General features: G+C 48.6%; 1 protein-coding gene across 1 annotated transcript; it reads right to left on the bottom strand.

Moving 5' to 3' along the window:
- Positions 1 to 6,661: 6,661 nt before the first annotated feature.
- Positions 6,662 to 19,448, bottom strand: LOC125347269 (TRPM8 channel-associated factor 2-like). Its single transcript, XM_048340404.1, has 8 exons — positions 19,407 to 19,448; positions 16,552 to 17,188; positions 13,146 to 14,134; positions 12,788 to 12,885; positions 11,984 to 12,197; positions 11,659 to 11,898; positions 9,918 to 10,255; positions 6,662 to 7,349 (listed from the first exon to the last, which is right to left on the bottom strand). Exons 2-8 carry the CDS (start codon positions 17,172 to 17,174, stop codon positions 7,095 to 7,097), a joined length of 2,757 nt encoding a protein of 918 aa, XP_048196361.1. The 5' UTR covers positions 17,175 to 17,188; positions 19,407 to 19,448; the 3' UTR covers positions 6,662 to 7,094.

The following is a 19,448-nucleotide window of genomic DNA, read 5'->3' on the forward strand; positions in this document are numbered from 1 at the left end:
CCTGCTTCCTTTTGGGAGGGTGGCACTTGGCAGGTGACACTCCCTTGAACCCTCCAAATGTTCATTCAAGTCATGCGTCCCCTGGGGGCCTTTTACTTGGGGTCTGAGTTAAGTGGCTTAGGCTTTAGAATTTTTTCCAGTAGTGTTAAGTGTTGGTCAGTAGTCAAATCCCTGTTTTGTTATTGTCCTGTGGTGAGTGACCCATATTTTCCTGTGGTCAGTGACCCAATCTTGACAAAGCTCAGGTCGCAATTAGTTGCAAACAAGGATGACTATGAAATGGTGGCTGGTTCAGGACAAGCCTTTGACAAAATGAGCAAAAGCCAGAGGCCTGCAGTGTCCCACTCTTGGGGTACAGGCCCGGGAGGAGGAAATTCAGGGGCCCCTTTTTCTTGGTTTCCTTGGAGGAGGCTCAGTCTTTGACGTTTCATTTGTGCTTTGATCCTGGGTTAGGAAATTGGAGTAGTACTGCAGACCAACTTGGGCAGTGTGAGTTATATAATTTGTCCCTTCAATGAGAGGTGGAAACTAGCCCGGGGTACAGACCCTACCAGTTGTAGCAGTGACCTTGCACAAGATCTCTGGGTGCAACTCTAGAGATCTGGGAAGATTCATGACTATGAAAGTAGACTCACCAAGAACTAATATGTCAAACATCTACTTCCTGGAATCTACCATTTTTCTTGTGCCTAGTGATGAATTTACTGAATGCATTTGTTCCATTTAATTTTTTGTAATGCATGAGGGACATATTTTAGTGGATGGTGGAGATATGTGTTCCATCTAAGTTTGGGCTAGCTTGTATTCTATAGTTTACCTCTGCATCTAATAGAATTTTCAACTGTTCTTTTCACTGTAACCTTGCTATTATAGCTGGAGTAAGACAGATCAGAAAATCTGCTCTGCCTGACAAAAGAGGACAGTACTCAGGCAGCCCTGAAAAGACTTAATTTTAGAGAAGAGAAAGAGCTGGAAGTGAATGGAGGAAAACATCATCACAAGTGGTTTGAAAATAACAATACACTTTTTCCCCAAAGCAGAAAACAAGGAAATCCTAGTCCTTTGAGAAATCAAATCTGCTAGGCATGGTGGTGGACACCTATCATTTTAGCTATTAGGAAGGTATATTGGGAAGATCACAGTTCAAAGCGAGACCAAGTAAAAAGTTAGTGAGATGTGGCTCCAACCAATAAGTTGGGCATGGTTGAACACATTTCACCCCAGCTATTTAAAAGGTAAAGTCAGGAAGATGGCTTTTGCAGGCCTGCTAAGGCAAATGTAGCATGGGACTCTATTTGAAGATGAAACTAAAACTTAGCAAAGGAATGAGGGATGGCTCTAATGGTACCCAGAAGGCAGGGAGCCTTGAGTTCCAACTCCAACAAGCAAAAAATAAAACTAAGTCTCATCTTTGCTAAAGCAGATCAAGGAAAGAGAGAGGCAGAAATAAGAAGTAACAGAAAAGCAAAGCGGCAGGTCATACTGAAGTTGGTTAATTATGTAAGGATTCCATGGGTAACTTTTAAGTCAATACATTTGAAAATTTAGACAGAAAAATAGATTCTTGAAAAAGTATAGCTTCTAATCGTTCTTTAACTATCAAGGGAATATTATCAGCAAATAAAGATAAAATTTACTGTAAAGAAAATTCCAGACACAATGTCTGGTGAGTTCTTTCAAAATTTCAAGGAACAAATAACTATAATCTTATGAAACCTTTCCAACTAAAGCAGAAGAAGGAACATCCAGTAATGTATTTTGTGAAGCAGGATGTAGATTTGGAATCAAACAAGTCAAGGACACTAAAAAGAAAGATCACAAGCTAATCTAACCTGTAAATACAGAAATAAGAATATTAAGAATCATATTTAGAAACAATGATTTATATGAATCATAATGTACAGGACTAATGAGGCTGATATAAAAATCTAATGTTGATTTAGATTAAAAATGAATTTATAAACCTTTCTATGTTAACAGATGAAAAGAGATACAAAAATGTATGATCATTTCACTATTTGAACAAATATTTTTTATTAAACTTGAAAGTCATTCAATAAAAATCTGAATAGAAAATGAAAACAAATATGCCAATCAGATCATTGGTGCATATAAAAATATGTGTTAAACATTAGTTGGTCAAATATTTCCCTTTCAGATCATAAGAAGATAAAGATGTCTAATTTTATTATTTTTAAAAATTCTACTTTCACTTTTAATTGACATATAATAAAATTGTACATATTTATGGGGTCCATGATGACAATGCAATATACACGTAGTATACAATAATGGGATTGGAGTAAATGGTGTGTCTATCATCTTAGTCATATAGACACATACATCTCTTTGTGTTGGGCACATCCCAAATGCTCTCCACTATTTTGAAATGTGCAGATATTAGTTGCCTATATTCTATTGTGACACAGAACAAGAGAAGTTCCCTCTCATCCACCTATACCCTGTTCCCATTGACCAACCTTTCTCCCTCCTCTTCCCCTACACCTGTCCAAACTCTGGGAATCACTATAGTGCTATGAGATCAATACTTTTGGTTTCTGGTGTAGCACTAGTGATTTTTTTTCATTTCTTCCTTTTCCCTTCCTCCCTCCTTCCGTCCCTCCCCTTTCCTTCCTTCCTTCCTTCCTTCCTTCCTTCCTTCCTTCCTTCCTTCCTTCCTTCCCTTCCTTCCTTCCTTCCTTCCTTCCTTCCTTCCTTCCTTCCTTCCTTCCTTCCTTCCTTCCTTCCTTCCTTCCTTCCTTCCTCCTTCCTTCCTTCCCTCCCTCCCTCTCCTTCCTTCCTCTCTCTTCTTCTTTCCTTCCTTCCTCCCTCCCTCCCTCCCTCCATCCCTCCCTTCTTTCCTTCGTTCCCTTTCTTGAAACCTCCACACTGCAGTTTTTCATCCTCAATTTACCCCTACCACAACTATATTGAGAGTCTCTCTGTCTCTTCATATTCACCAGACTTGTTCTTATTGGTTCTTTTGTTTGCAGTGTAGTTTTATTTTTAATAATTTTGACAACTGTTACCCACTGTGAGTGAGTTGATATTCCACCATGGCTCTGATTTCCATTTCTTTAATGGTTAGTGATATGAAACATTTTTCCCATATATTTTTTGGCCCTTTGCATGTCTTCTTTTAAGAAAGGTCTTTTCAAGTCTTTTGCCCATTTTTGAATTTGTTTTTTTGAATGTCTGGTCCGTGTGTGTGTGTCCTTGATACTAATCTTTTAGTAGTTTAGATGTGTCTAAATATATTTTATTCCAAACTTTAGGTTGTTTATTCACTGTTGTTTCCTTTGTTGTAGAGGAACTGTTTAGTTTTCTATCATCCCATTTGCCAATGTTTTGCTTTATTATATGTGCTTTAAAAGTTGAAACCAAAAGTCTCTGCTCAGGAAATGTCATGAAGCATTTCCCGTGTGTTTTCTTCTAGCAGTTTTATACTTTGGCGTATTACACTTATGTTTTAAAAAATTATTTTGAATTAATTGGCAAGCTAGTAAAAGGATGAAGAAGTCTAGTTTATTTCTTATGTAACAGGTTATTTAGTTTCCCTAGCACCATTTATTAAAGAGACTTTCCGGGCTGGGGATATAGCCTAGTGGCAAGAGTGCCTGCCTCGGATACACGAGGCCCTAGGTTCGATTCCCCAGCACCACATATACAGAAAACGGCCAGAAGCGGCGCTGTGGCTCAAGTGGCAGAGTGCTAGCCTTGAGCGGGAAGAAGCCAGGGACAGTGCTCAGGCCCTGAGTCCAAGGCCCAGGACTGGCCAAAAAAAAAAAGGGCTGGGGATATAGCCTAGTGGCAAGAGTGCCTGCCTCGGATACACGAGGCCCTAGGTTCGATTCCCCAGCACCACATATACAGAAAAAGGCCAGAAGCGGTGCTGTGGCTCAAGTGGCAGAGTGCTAGCCTTGAGCAGGAAGAAGCCAGGGACAGTGCTCAGGCCCTGAGTCCAAGGCCCAGGACTGGCCAAAAAAAAAAAAAAAAAGACTTTCCTTTATCCAATGTGTTTTATTGGTATCTTTGTTAAAAACAAAATAATTATTAATACATAGATTTATTTCTGGGTTGTCTACTCTGTTCCATTGTCTCTGTGTCTGTTCTTGTGTGAATTTTGTTGTTGTTAGTATCAGCACTGTATTATTTTGTTTACTCTAGATTTGTAGTATGTTTTGAGGCCGGGAATTGTAATGCTTCTAGCTTTACTCTTCTTACCCAGAGAATTTCTTTAAGCAGCATGTGATTGTTTGATTAAAAAAAAAACTGTTCAGTCAGTTTAAATCTTTTTGTCTTTGTATATGCCCATCCTGGGGTTTAAACTCCAGGCCTTACACCTCTTGACTTTTTGCTCAAGGCTAGTGGTTTACCATTTGAGCCATATAAGATTTATTATAAAGATATCACAGAACTATTGCATTGACACAGAATAGAGAAAAAATCAGTATAGAAGACTAGACAGCCTCCAAAAAGACCCACACATATACAGAATGATTGTAGAGCCCAGTGGGGAAGGAAAGAATTTTACAATGACCTTTGCTATAAGTAGAATCCATTTCTTCAAAATGGAAATTGTCCTTTAGATTCTCATGACACACAAGACTCAAGGAAAGAGCTAAGCTTAAAGAGAAAATTATGAAACTTTTGGGAGATAATACTAACATAAAGCTTAATCAAATCTGGAGAGAATTTTTTTGTCACTCAATCTACAAACAGCACTGGCCATAAAAAAGTGAATTGATAACTCTGACAACACCAAAATTAAGAAGTCATATTTCTGGAAAGACTCTCTAAGGAAGATGACATGGCAGCTCACAGAGCTGGAGAAGGCTTCTGCAATACACAGAAATACTTGAAGCCACATCTATCACCAATCTGAAATAGGATGCACAGAAAACTCAATAGAAAAATGCACAAGAAGTCTGAATAGGTACTTCAAAAAGTAAAACATCAAACACATTAGTAACACATGCAAGATGAGGCACCTCATTAGCAGGAAAACAAACTAAAACCACAATAATAAAGTATTCACAACTTTGACCTACTGAAAATGTATAATAACTTCATGATCATGAGTGCTGAAAGCAATGGAAATTCATAAAGTCTAAGTGACCCCATGTCTCTAACTTGGCTTTGTCTTCAACTTTCTTTTTTATCTATCAAAATGGAAGTTTTTCTTATTCTGTGATATAGTAGTACTATTTTTAAGATATTCTAGGGAAAATCTTGCTCATCTGCACCAGAAACCATAGAAAACAGGTTTATAAAAGTGAACTGTCGGGCTGGGGATATAGCCTAGTGGCAAGAGTGCCTGCCTCGGATCCATGAGGCCCTAGGTTCGGTTCCCCAGCACCACATATACAGAAAACGGCCAGAAGCGGCGCTGTGGCTCAAGTGGCAGAGTGCTAGCCTTGAGCGGGAAGAAGCCAGGGACAGTGCTCAGGCCCTGAGTCCAAGGCCCAGGACTGGCCAAAAAAAAAAAAAAAAAAGTGAACTGTCCCCAAAACAGCAAAATAGATGAACTGAGTGAGTGAATCATTGTAATACAGTGGAATACTAGGTGGAGATGAAAAAATCCTCCTGCTGTAGGTATCAACCCAGAAGAATGTCACAATGTTTGACACCAGAAGGAAATCATAAAAGATGATACTGAAATACGACCTTATCATATTTTTTATAAAACTTAAAATCAATTCAAAATAAACTACGTTGTTCAAGGTTGTGTACACAGGCAGTAAACCCGAAAGGAGAACAAAGGAAAAATCTCCAGGTCTGGATAGTGTGTTCCATTTGGTGGTAGGAGGGATTTTATAGTCTTGGGGGGACTTGGGGAACTTGGGTTATTGACAACAACCATCTGTTAATATGGTGCGGGTCTGATGATTCACCTTGTAATTATTACTTTAACTGTACAGTGCCCTAGTTAGAGTTTGGTGAGCATGATGTATTTTATTATTAAAGAACATTGCTAGCACACAGCTAGCACACACCTGTAATCCAAGCCACTTGGAAGGCTGAGCTTGGGAAGGTCACACTTCTAGACCAGCCTGGGCAGAAGAGTTCTTAACTTAGAGCTGAGTGCGCTGGTGCTTTCATGCATGCTACCTCGACTACAAAAGGAAACCTAAAATAGGTGGATCACAGCCCAGATGCATGTGCCTGGAGTGAAAGGACTTGGAGGTAAGATTCAGAGGGGAGCACACTTGCCTAGCAAGCACCTTGTGTTTCAAACCCCAGCACTGCCACAAAAGAAAAAGAAAGGGGAATGTTAGTGGGTTGCGTTTTATGACCTTCAAAAAGTCCAACTTTAGCTTGTAGATCATGTTGTAATCGGTGTAGGGACCATAACAACATACCTAGAAACGCTATATTTCAACTTTTTAAAAGTCCATTTTATGACAAATTATGCCTGTTTCGGAGTGTATCTTAAGGCAGGCCTTTCCTTCTGTTTCCCAGGCCTCACCCCAGATGAAAACACTTCTCACATTTTCTGCTAGTGTGTTATTTAGGTGGGGGGGGGGGCAGTGAGGATGCAGTTATAAAATCCAATGCATATCCTACACCATTAGGGAAACTGAGGGCAGAGGTGGGGGTGTGAGGGATGGGGGAGAACGCGGAAGGGGTAACATTGATCAAGATGCCTTGCATTCATAAACGGCTTTATTGAATGGTGAAGGCTTGGTACAGCTACTTAAAGATGGTTCTTAGAAAGCTTACCAAAACAAAAATAAATATATGGTTGGGGGAAACAAAAAAAAGACAATACTGTGTCTAAACTCCCAATTCCGACTCCGGGATTTCATTCTCTGTCAGCGGTCATTATTGTTCTTGCAGTTAACTATTTCCTGACCATTTGAACAACGGATACTAGTGAGAGCAAAGGAAATGGTCCTACTGTAGACAAGAATGAGCTGAGAGGAGTTGCGAGGGGACATGTCCCAGATTAGTTGTCCTCACGAGGCTTTCTCGTGGGCTGATTGTCAAGACAAGCAATCATATGGTTGAGAAAATGCTTCAAAGGCACTGAGTGCGGCAGGCCGGATCTCAGGGGGTTGCTTTCCATCTGCTGCCCCAACTGCTCCCGTCTTTTACTCGTTGGTACCCAGGTACGTGGTCATGGGATGCTCCAACCAACAGGGCAGACCGGCCAAGCTCTCGGCCACTTGCTTCTGCACAGGCCAACCCCAGGCTTCAAAGAAGGGGACCAAATTCTTCTGTACTTTTTCAGAGAACTTCTTCACCCAGAGATTCATCTTGCTTGTGTTGTCCTCGGGGAGGTCAGAGAAATTCTGGTAGTCGGCAAAAAGCTGGGTGAATGGCTCCCAGCCAAAGGTCTCCTGGAGCTGGAAAGAGAAAACAGGGCCAGAAACAGAGTCAGGTTTGCCAAAGCATATTCAAGAGTATAGTTCATTGACTGTAATTTCTTCCCCTTTGTCACCAGCACAGGGTCCCATCTCTCCACCCTACTCCCACACACGAATGTCATTTCCATGGCTCACTCCAGCCCTTTGCCGTAAAACAATAATGCTTAGCCTAGCAGAGGGGCTTGTGGGAAACGTAATATGTGGGCAAAGGGAAATATTCAATAAATGACGGTTGTTATTATTATCTATACCAAAACATAATCTCAAATCTTAAGTGTTTTCCTCAGCTTCAGGATGAGCTTGGGCCTGATTCAGACTGGAAACCACCACGTATCCTTTTTGTTTTGTTGGCTGCAGACCAGGACTTGAACTCAGCTTCTGATGTTTTTGCTCATTGGTTGGTGCTCTACCGCCTGAGCCATGCCTCCAACCCTGAAACTACCATATCCTAAATATTTGGCCTATCAGTGTTGGTGACTTCCAACACTTTCTAGACATGATAATAATTGCATTTTTTTAAGCCACCTATGATCTCTGACTATCTGCTCTTTTATTGTCTTTTAGGCAAAGAGGGAAGAAACAGGCATATTGTAAGCTGTTCAAAATGAGAGAGAGACTCATGTACATAAGATTATAGAAATCTGCAATTAGGGGCTGGGAATATGGCCTAGTGGCAAGAGTGTTTGCCTCTTATATATGAAGCCCTGGGTTCGATTCCTCAGCACCACATATATACAAAAAGGCCAGAAGTGGCACTGTGGCTCAAGTGGTAGAGTGCTAGCCTTGAGCAAAAAGAAGCCAGGGACAGTGCTCCGGCCCCGAGTTCAGTCCTTTCTCCCCCATTTTATGGAAGAAAATTCTCGAAATCTGGATGAAAAAACCCAAGACAGGTGAAGCTTGAGGTAAGCCTCCCTCGGAGTTCAGTACTATTCATCTATTCTCGATAGACTGGCCTTTGACAGTCTCCCTGCCTATAACTTATTAATTAATGCATCAAAAAAATAAACTTTATTAAACATATAATATCTGTGACTTGGCTACAATGTGCCAGGCACGGTGCTTGGCAAAAACGATGAAGAACTGTGTCTGTCCGGCAGACACAAGTCACTGGGGGTGACTGACATGTGAAGAGGCAGGGGTCCTCTTAGACAGTGAGTAAGTAGGTGGGTGGGATGGAAGTAAAGTTTTAACTGACCCATTCGTGACAAACACCTGGGTTTAATCTTCATTACCACAAAAAGAAGGGAGGAGGAGGAGGAGGAGGAGGAGGAGGAGGAGGAGGAGGAGGAGGAGGAGGAGGAGGAGGAGGAGGAGGAGGAGGAGGAGGAGGAGGAGGAGGAGGAGGAGGAGGAGGAGGAGGAGGAGGAGGAAGGAAGAACAGAAGGAAGGGAGGGAGGGGTACAATGCAAAATTGTGCATGGACTGAGATAATCTTACAACCATCCTTCAGCATATCATTGAAAGAAACAAAAGCATCGAAGACAAGGGTGCAAAAGGGTAGGGCTTGTCATCAGCTCCCACGTTTCAGTTCTAAGTTCATAATCTCCATGAATGGTACTTGCGTGAAACTCTGGAAAGCAAGCCACAGCACCCTGACCAGTAGAACTGCAGTAGTGAGCACAGGGATGAGATCCAGGAAGCAGCTCTGACAACTCACAAAGGTTGAAATGGAAAACAGAATTAGGGGTGGAGAGAGAACAGAAATGTGTGCTTATTTCATAGGAAACTGGCTTAATTCGTGACTTTGTGTTGTCCTATTGGAATTATCAGTTATTTTTTTTTTAAATGTATGTTGAGGGGCTGGGAGTATGAACTAGTGGTAGAGTTCTCGCCTAGGTTTGATTCCTCATCACTACATATATAGAAAAAAATAGCCGGAAGTGGCGCTGTGGCTCAAGTGGCAGAGTGCTAGCCTGGAGCAAAAAGAAGCCAAGGACAGTGCTCAGGCCCTGAGTTCAAGCCCCAGAACTGGCAAAACAAAACAAAAAATGTATGTTGATTCGGATGGATGACAGAAATCTGAGACCCCTGCTAATCCATTTATCTCCTACAATGTTCTACTCTCATTCAACTGCCCTGTTGTCAAGTCCTTGTCACTGTATAAGGACACTAACATCCATGGGACCCAGCGACCCATAAAACGAAGGGGAGGGAAACACAGGAGACAGTGACTCGCATGGAAAGCTCTTAGGAGATGAAGGATAAAACCAGCAGCGGAGGCAGTGACTCAGGCTCAGCACGCCTCACTCAGCGCTGACGCAAGCGCCTCACCAACGTGCTGGGGAATAGAGACAAATACTCTGTTTCTGGCAATACTTTTTTTTCATTTCCTCTTGCACCGTGGTATCCCTGTGAGTGAGCGGGACCAGGGTTGTTCTCATGGTGCTTGCGTGGGCTCCAAGAGCACCCACCCACCCACCCACCACCCCACAGCCCTGCGTCCCACTCGGAGGGGCGGCGGTGCCCCAGGCTGGAGGAGGTCATCAAGGAGATGGAGGAGGAGGGCGTGGATTGCCTCTGAAGGCTTCCCTGCTTTCTGCTCCGCACCTGCAGGTATGTCTCCAAAGCCGTCCATACGCTCCAGTCACTCAGGGGCGCGCCTTTCCTCAGGTGGGCTTTGATCCTCCTGTCTCGCTCGCGTGGTCTCAGCGCGCTGTGAGCCCGGCTCCGCGGGATGCCCAGGACGGTCTCGTGCACGTACACTGACCACAGGTTGCAGGTGGCCTCCGTGGTGTGCGGGGGGAACTCCCACCCCTCGCGCTGCTGGTTGTGGCCCAGCTCGTGGATAGGTCCCCACGCTCCACTGCTTGTCATGCTGGGCTCGTGGAGGAGCTCCTGCACCGACTCCAGGTGGCACATGACGGGGTACCCCGCGTGCATCCAGCCTGGCAAGGGGGAGGGAGAGTTGCAGCAGGAAGGAAGCGCCACTCCAGCCTTCTCCTCCACTTCCTTCCGCCATGGAACATTTCCTCACCACCTGAGTGTCTCTAATATGGCAGAAGGCCTCTCTCTGGTGGGTGAAAAGCAGAGGGAGTTGCTGTAGCACCTGCTTCCCGTACCACCCTGTCCTCGCGGCTCTACTCTGGGGAGTACAGGAATGCACTCCCAATAGTGGTCCTCGCTGGAGTCCGGGGCTCCTTTTGTGGGTCCTCTGTCTCCATCCGAAGTCTCAGAGGCCAGGCCAGGCTCAGTGAACCCCTTTCTTCCCCCCGAATCTACACGGCCATCTAGATTTATACTCTATGACAGAAGTAGCTTTGTCCTTTATTTTTTTCCCAAAAAAAGATAAGTAAGTAGAAGTTCAGAGCAATCTTCCCATGTGGGGGACAGAGCTCTCGAGTTCCTTCCTGCACCTTTTGACTTCTTTTTTTTTTTTTTTGCCAGTCCTGGGCCTTGGACTCAGGGCCTGAGCACTGTCCCTGGCTTCTTCCCGCTCAAGGCTAGCACTCTGCCACTTGAGCCACAGCGCCACTTCTGGCCGTTTTCTGTATATGTGGTGCTGGGGAATCGAACCTAGGGCCTCATGTATCCGAGGCAGGCACTCTTGCCACTAGGCTATATCCCCAGCCCCACCTTTTGACTTCTAATCACTCAGTACCTACCTAGTGCAAACCTCATTATTCCATTTCCTCATTCATTCTCAACGCTGGCTTTATATGTAAAGAAAACAGTTCACTTTGGATACTCTCCTTGAAAGTGAAATAGTTCACTTTGGATACTCTCCCCACTGACCATTAGTGACCGCTCAAAACCAGTTTTCTGAGACTGTCCAATGGGTCTTGTAGACAGCAATCATTTACCTTCTATCTGTAAACTTCCTTTTGCTCTGTCATCCCAGCTACTCTGGGAGGATTTCAGTTCAAAGCCAGCCCAGGCAAAGTTCGTGAGACTGTCCAATGGGTCTTGTAGACAGCAATCATTTACCTTCTATCTGTAAACTTCCTTTTGCTCTGTCATCCCAGCTACTCTGGGAGGATTTCAGTTCAAAGCCAGCCCAGGCAAAGTTCGTGAGACCCTATCTCCATCAACAAAGCTGGATATGGTGGCCCGGGCGGCTACCCCCAAATACATGGGAAACATTAGTAGTAAGATTGGGGTCCAGATTGGCCCGGGCAACAAGAATCATATCCCCAAAATAAAAGGAAAAAGGAAGGGGCGTGGCTCTAATGACCGACCTCTGGCCTAGTGCATGCGAGACCCTGATTACAATCCCCTACACCACCACCAAACTGAAGCAAGGCCGACTAAACCGTGCGCACTGGCTGGGCACGCTCCCCTCGGTACCCACCAGCGGAGATCTGCACGTCGGCAACAATCCTCTCGGGTCTGCGGAATGGGAAAGGCTGGGCCGCCAGCCTGGCTATGGCCCACATCATCCGATCCCAGAGCTGGAGCAGAGGCTCGGGGTCCTCCAGGGCCTGGAGATCCGTCGTTGGCACTGTCAGGATGATGTTGTCTGTGGCCAGCTCACCCCAAGGGGCCGCATTCTCCTGGACACTCCGCCTCCATTGCTCCCGGGAAGTCTTACCTGGAGTTAAACACCAACCTGCTACGCACTGCCCCAACTTCTCTTGGAGCCACAGCTCTTCTCCCCACCGGGCCGGTCCACTCACCCAGCTTATAGTAGGGGGCAGGCACAGCCCCCCTGATGGTCACGGGCACTGGGCCAAGTTGGCAGTGTTTGGGCACGATGATATACAGGAGGCCACCCCAGAGACAGGAGACTGACCGCTGGGCCCTGTCCATGCAGCACCGGTGCGTGACCACGGGGGCCCGACACAGTTGGCTGGCGTCGCTCAGGACATCAGTGTGGCAGCCAATCTGTACCTGGACAGGCAGGGGCCACGGTGTGTGTGGGGAAGGCAAGTCTCTGAGGTGTGTACGTGGGGTGTATATGTGTCTGTGGGCATGTGTGTGGGTATGTATGTGTGAATATATGTGTGTATGTGTGTGTGTGTGTGTGGAGGGAGGGAGGGAATCAGACATAGCTCCCAACTTCCCTTTTCTACTAGTGAGCGACGCACAGAAGCCTATCAAGTTGTAGCACTCCAAGGTCATGCAGACTGAAAAGCCCGTGTGTTCCTTTCCAGGCAAAGGTAAGGCGGGCCAGTGGCTAGACCTCAGGCATGACTTGGTGAGACGCTAGGCACAAGCCAGGGCTCAGGCTGACGGGGAGGGCACGATGACGTCTTCCTACCAGGCGGAATCGAGGCCTTTCCCAGGCCTGAGCAGCAGAGCCAGGCCTTTGCTGCAAGGGAGCCTGGAGATTCCAGCGGGCCGAGGGGGTCTGAAATGCCACTGCTCCCCCACGGACCCCGGGATGGGCAGGGTGGTCCCCCAGCCCCCGTGCCCGGGGTGGGGGCATGAACTGGATGGGGAGGTGGGGAGGGGCTTTTGGGAGAGGGGGCTGGCCTTACCTTCAGGCCGGCAGAGGCAGCAGCTTCCGGCAGGGAGACCTCCGCACTTTGCCCTTCCAGGAGGTAGAGCCCCGTGCTCACCCAGGCCTCATCGTCGCCTGACAAAGAGACCCCGAGAAGGCTGAGCCCTCCGCTCCCCCCCCCCCCACTGAGTCCGGCTGTCCACACCCCCGGACACTGTCTGACTTTTATGCCCAGTCTAGTCTTGAACCTCCACCCTCCTAGGCCTTACTTACATGGAACTAACTCTAAGCCCTATCTTCTTGAAAACGCCTAGTAAAGCAGGGAGCCGGCCTTCCTGAAGGTGAGCCCCACCCAGGCCTTGCCAAATCAGCCGCCAAGCCCGGCTCACCCCTACCTGGGTTGTCTCCCTCCACCTCCACGGTGACGGGATGGTCTGACGGGGGAAGCCTGGGGGAGCAGGTCTGATCGCCGAGGCCCTGGGCCAGCCAGGAGCAGTCAGTGCCCGAGTGCGCCAACTCCGTGGCCAGACAGAGAAGCGTGGCCTCGCAGGAGTCCTTGGCTACTGGGTTTGTCTTGCTCACAGCCGGGAGGCCGGCCTGGGTCAGCATCTTCCTGAGCAGCCGGTGCAGGGAGGTATAGGCAGGAAGGCCCCGTGCAGGAATCCGAAGGAAGGCCGCGCCATCCTCCCCCATCCTCGCCAGGTAGTTCTTTGCCATGGTCCCCCCTCCGCCGTTCAACAGCGCCTGGAACTGGGACAGCGCCTTGCGGAGGTGGTATTTCTGCATGCGTGGAGTCGGGGCTGGGAAGCAGCTCCGGCTGATGGTCTGAGGCAGGATGCTGAGGCCGAAGCAGTTGAGGATGACATTTCCAGGGAAGCCAGCCAGGGGATTGCGCTCTGGGTTCTGGTAGGCCCACCACCAGGCCTGCCCGCCTACCAGCAGCCCCCCGCCCTCAGCCACAAACTCCTGGATCGTCTTGGCCCCCCTGGCACTGTAAGCCTTGCAGCAGTAGACACACAAGTCTTGGGTTAGCTGGGACTCGAGGGTGCATTCCAGGTCGTGCTCCAGAAGCGAGTGCAGAGCTTTAAGACTTGTATTCACCCCAACTTTGCCCTTCTGGCCTCTGGCCAACCAGCGAACAGCATTGAGCAAAAATGGCCTCAACCTGGGCGCACAGAGCATGCTTTCGTGAGCAGCCAAGACCACCCGGCCCCGGCCGTAGCGAGCACCTGCCAGGAAGCAGCCTAGGGACGCATCGAGTCCCACGGGGAAGGCTAGGGCCCCATGCACCAGCAACTTTGAGGGGGCCCACCCTGTGTTGATGTCCAGCTCAGTGATCCCACCCAAGAGCTGCTGCTGGTCCTGCCGGAGCTCTGAGCCACACCTGAGGAGACACGAGAGGGGAAGAGGCGACCGTGAGTTCACTGCTAAGAGCTCAGGAAAGATTGCATGGCTCCTGTCCACATCTCCGTTCCTAATCAATAACATTTGGTCCATCCAGAAAAGGTTAAAGAAACACCCATGTACGACAAACTTCCAACTCAATGGCAGAGATGAAAAATGTAGCCTCCGATGAAGAAAGACAGGTGTCGTCTGCTGAGGTAGAGTGTGTTGGGGGCAATTAAGAGGATCTTGCTGATGGAACTGAGCCTGTTTCCTCATATTAGAATTTTAGAAAACAAACCAACAGGCTGGGACAAATGCCATCCATCCTGGTAACCACGGCACCTCCCAGTTGGAGGGGAAAGAATTCCAAGCCTGCTTGCCTGTCTGCCTTAGGAGTGCGAGATTCTCACTCAATATTGACAGCCCCCCTCCTTTTTTTTTTTTTTTTGCAAGGGTCTTCATTCTTCAGAGATGGTGCCCATTTAAAAAATATCTGACCTCTCAGGCCTCCAGGGAGCTGAGGCTGGCCATGCTCTAATCCTGCCTCCTGAGACATAAATGAAAGTCTAATGGTTCTGACTTCCCCACAATAAAGGGCTTTCTAAATTACAAGAGACAGACTCAGCAGGCGTATTGATTCCAGCTAATTATTGCCTAGGAATATACAGTTATCGTGCCTGGAGTCATTATCTTATCGTGATAAACATGAAAGCAATGCACTGTGACAAAAGTAGGGGAGAGAGAGAGCCACGGCCTAGGATACATGGAAGCACAGCTAGAGACCGGCGTCTCCTACCCAGGCTTCATTCTGCACGAGAACAATACATTGCGCCATGGCGACTGCAGCAGTTACAGCAAGGCCTTCGTACAGACAGACACAGTCACTGACAGCTCAAAGCCCACATACCCCAAAACTGGCTTTTGATCTCCTGTCTTTCACAACTCAGTAAATGACAATACCTATCTTTTGACAACTCAACCCCCTAATCTCAACTCCTCTTTCCCCTCTTCTTCCATATTCATCCCAACAGCCAAGCCTCCAGTGCTACCTAGGAGTCTACACGGACGTTCTCCCTACAGCCACTGTAGCAGAAACTGCAAGCTGTGTGGCCTAGTTCGGTGGGCTCCTGATCAATCCATCCATCACATCACGTGAGTCCTCTGTATACGTTCTGTGTGGAGATTCTCTGTCTTCTATCCCCAAACAAGTTAGACCTATGAGTCTGGCTGTGATGATCTTCCCTGGACAACCTCGCCTCCTCCTGACCCAGCCCTGTTCACACAGCTGCATCCATTCTGGCTTCCCAGATGTTCCTGGGATACACACAGCCAGCTTCTGTTTCGGGTTTTAGCCCTGGCTCCTTGCTTAAGCCGGATTCCTCTTCTGATGGCTGTACATACTGCTCCTTCTCTCACTTCTTCCAGGCGTCCTTTCAAGCACTACCTTCCGGAGAAGCCTTCTAAACGGGCTACGTGCTTGTTTGCACGTAAAGCCCCTGCCCGCTCTTACAGGCCTGCCCACTGTGCAGCAGGAAGCTGCTGGACCTGGGCTTGCTTACCCCCATACTGACGGGTGGGTTCATCCCAGGAGAAGGAGAGATAACTGACTGGAAGGTAGAAAAAAAGATTCCAGCTCCAACCAGGTTGACCTCCCGTTTCCGGTCCCAGCCCTGTTGGACAGTGTTAGTCACAGCTCTGTTATGTACAAGGTGGCCACAGGCCCTGACCTCTGGTAACACCACCCCTTCCATTGTCGGTCCTGATGTAGCTGATGTCCTGGTGTGGGTTTCTACTTTTCCATCCACTGCACCATCAATTCTGTATCTTGAATCCCTCTCTTTGAAACACCATTAAATACAGACTTGGTGTGACTGACATACCTTCTGACTGACACACCTGCCCTGAAGGTAGTAATTATAATAGCTGCCACTCTCTTCTTCACATGCTATCTGCAAACCTTGCTTGATTGTCGCCCCCCCCCCCCGCCCCCGGCCTGGCAGAATACAGGTTGATTTGTTTCCTTAAAGACCCGGATCTCCACTGGAATACGGGCTTCACGGGCAGCATGCTTTTCTGTGTTGTGTTTTGCTGCAGCCCCAGCAGGGCTTGGCTGACTGCTAGCTGCTCACACAAACAAATGCCCTTCTGTTTTCTCAAGAAACTGCCAGGCAGGGAGAGCATGGCATGTAAGATGCTGCTCTATTCAGCCAATGATTGCTTGGCCTGGAGGAAGGACTGACTGGCGGTGAGGACAAGCCTCTTTTGCATCTTGGTACAGTATTTCAAATATCCTCCTTTTGATCTGCGGTGGTTCCAAAATTGAGGAAAAAAAGCAATGGAAGCTTATTGAAGAAGACACTTTAGCTTGACTATGAAACACAAAGTCAGACTCCCTGGTGGGGAGCACACCCTCACCTGACATAGAGGGGAATCTTTGGAACGTTCTTAGAGACCTTGAAACGGCCCACGTCACCATAGACATCAGTGAAGTACACTCCTGCCACACTGGTCACCTGGTTCCCGGGGAACGTGGATAGCACCTTGTCACGGCCGTGCTGACTGGCCCAATACCAGGCTTGGCCCCCAACGAGCACGCCTCCTCCACGTTTCATAAACTGGACGAGTTGCTCAGGAAAGGCGTCATTGTAGGCATCGGTGCAGTAAACTCCTAAGGGCTCTCCGGGTTGTGGCCTAATCTGTGTCTCGATGCCACAGTCTTGCAAAAGGTTTGCTAGTGATTCCAGGGACGGATGCACTGCTACAGGAGCCCCAGGAGAAGGCCGCAGCCAGCCCACAGCATTAAGAAGAAACGGAGCCAATCCAGAATGCAACAGGTAGCCCTCGTGGGCGACAACCACGAGGCGGCCTCGGCCGTAGGAGGACGCAGCGATGAGCACCTGGCCCCTGTCATTCACCATCACCGGGAAGGCAGCCTCGCCAATGAGGAGGAGCTCACTGGGAACGGGACCTTCGGGGAGGTCCCAGCTCTCCACTCCCTTCATGAGAGTCTCGAAAGCAGCAGCGGGAGATGTTGCCATGGTTTTGTTAGCAGCTGCAGAGGAAGCAAAAGCCCATGTTGTGGTCAAAACAGGTAGAAGACCAAGTAGAAAGAATAACAATTTAAAAAAAAAAAGAAAGAAAACAAACAGCTGTCAGGTTCTAGTAGCTCACGCCTGTAATCCTCACTACTCCGGAGGCTGAGATCTGAGGATCCTGGTTTGAAGCCAGCCTGGGCAGAAAGTCCATCAGATTCTTATCTCCAATTAACCAGCAAGAAGCTGAAAGTAGAGGTGTGGCTCACTGGGTAGAGTGCCAGCCTTGAGTGAAAAAGCCACGTTGGGAACATGAGGTCCTAAGTTCAAGTCCATATAGGGACACACACAGACACACACACACCATGGAAAACCCCCCAACAATTTAACAATTCACCCCCAAAGTTATACCGGGTTCCCCACATGCTAAACACTGAAGACAAAGCCAGGAACGAAAGAGACAAGGAGCTCTGCTACCATGACTCAGATATTGCAGGAGGGGAAAGATAATAAGTAGATAGATAAAAGAAAAAACGCAGCACTTAATGTGATGCAAATAGCAAAGATGCGATGAGAAGCCCTTTAGAGTGTGTCCCTGGAAAGTCTTCTATGGTAAATTGGCATTGAGCTGAACCAGAAATACTGTGGGAAAAGCCTCCCAGCAGGAGGAACACAGGTGACTCGCTAGCCTAGGGGCAGGACTGAACCCGGCAGGGGTGGGTAGTTCAAGGAAAGGCCAGAGAGCAAAGGCATGTCTGCTGACTTGGTGTCTCATTTCCTGGGATAGAAACGTCACTGCTCTGATGGCTTTCACGGTGTGTGTTGGAAATGCCTTTCAATGGATCACGGACTGGTCCTTACTTCTGTCTGGGCGGAGGCATTCTGCAGTTTCTAGATTTTTTTTTTTAAAGTTTGTTGATTCAATATGCTGAAAACTGAGCTCATTACAGGCACAGGACAAACACTCCCACTGGTTCCTCCACCGCCGCCCCTTTGGGTTTCCCTGAGTGGTGTCAGCTGTGCCGACCCCTGGCAACTTCCTTCACCCATCTCTGAGGGATCCTCCCAGGCACTGGGCCACTCTCCCGTCCACTGGTGACGGTGACACCGCAGATGGAGGGAGCCACGGACACCTGGCCGGCCCTCCACCTAAGTGCAGCTTACCAGCCAGCCCCTTAGCTGCCCCTGGGGCCTGATCTCCATGCTACTGGACACCAGACACCCACACACTCTCTTGTTGGTCTCCTTCCCTTCCTTGCTCCTTCTCCCCACCTCCTCACTCTCCCTTCCTAAATAAACCACTCGCAGGCAAATCCTTGTGTCAGGCTCTGCTTTGGAGGACAACTTAAACCAAGTCAGCTATCAAATGGGAACTACATTTCCTTCCTTCCTTCCTTCCTTCCTTCCTTCCTTCCTTCCTTCCTTCCTTCCTTCCTTCCTTCCTTCCTTCCTTCCTTCCTTCCTTCCTTCCTTCCTCCCTCCCTCCCTCCCTCCCTCCCTCCTCCCTCCCTCCCTCCTTCTCATCCTTCTTCCCTCTCACTCCTGTTGGCAATTTCTTCATTCTGCCAGCCCTCTCATGCTTCTCTGCAATACCAGTTCTCGTTTGCATTCATGTCCAGATTAAGACTGGGTTGAGTCTGCAGGATACGGTCCTACCACCGACCTGTAAGACTCATCGGTGATCATTTCCACCACTCCCCGGAAGGTGACGTTCGCAGCCCTCCTCGGGGTTTATTTCATTTTCCTTGTGGGCCTCTAGGTCTGGTTCTTTAGCAGAGGTATCCGTAGGCCTGGCACCCTCCCCCCCCCCCCCCCAGCACGCCCTTTTCTTCCCTGGGGCTCCACGCCCTCCGCCTCCCAACCCCCTACCCCCCCCCCCCCCCGCACCCAATCTCCTCCTCGCCCTCCAGCGCGGTAAACGCGCGGAAAGCCCGGGGGAGCAATCTGCTCCCCCTCCCCACCCCACACCGGCCCCACGGCAGCCCCGAGAAGCCCTGCGCTTCGCCCGCGGACACGCGGACCCAGCGGGCGTCCCGTCCCGACCCCGGGTCCCAGTCGGGGGAGAACGGGACGCGGGGACGGCCCGCGCGCGGACGGAGGGAGAAGTCCAGACACCTCCGCCCCCGGGGGGGAGAGGGGGGAAAAACAGCCTCCAGCTTCCTACCGGCCCCTCGGGGGACCCAGGTCCCCCAGATGCGGGGCCACCCGCCCGCGAGCCAGAGAAACTGGGAAACTCACTCCGGAGTGCCGGATCGCGCGGCTCCACAGTGCGGACGGGCG

The sequence above is a fragment of the Perognathus longimembris genome, chromosome 2 (genome assembly GCF_023159225.1).
Source record: "Perognathus longimembris pacificus isolate PPM17 chromosome 2, ASM2315922v1, whole genome shotgun sequence".
Lineage (NCBI taxonomy): Eukaryota > Metazoa > Chordata > Mammalia > Rodentia > Heteromyidae > Perognathus > Perognathus longimembris.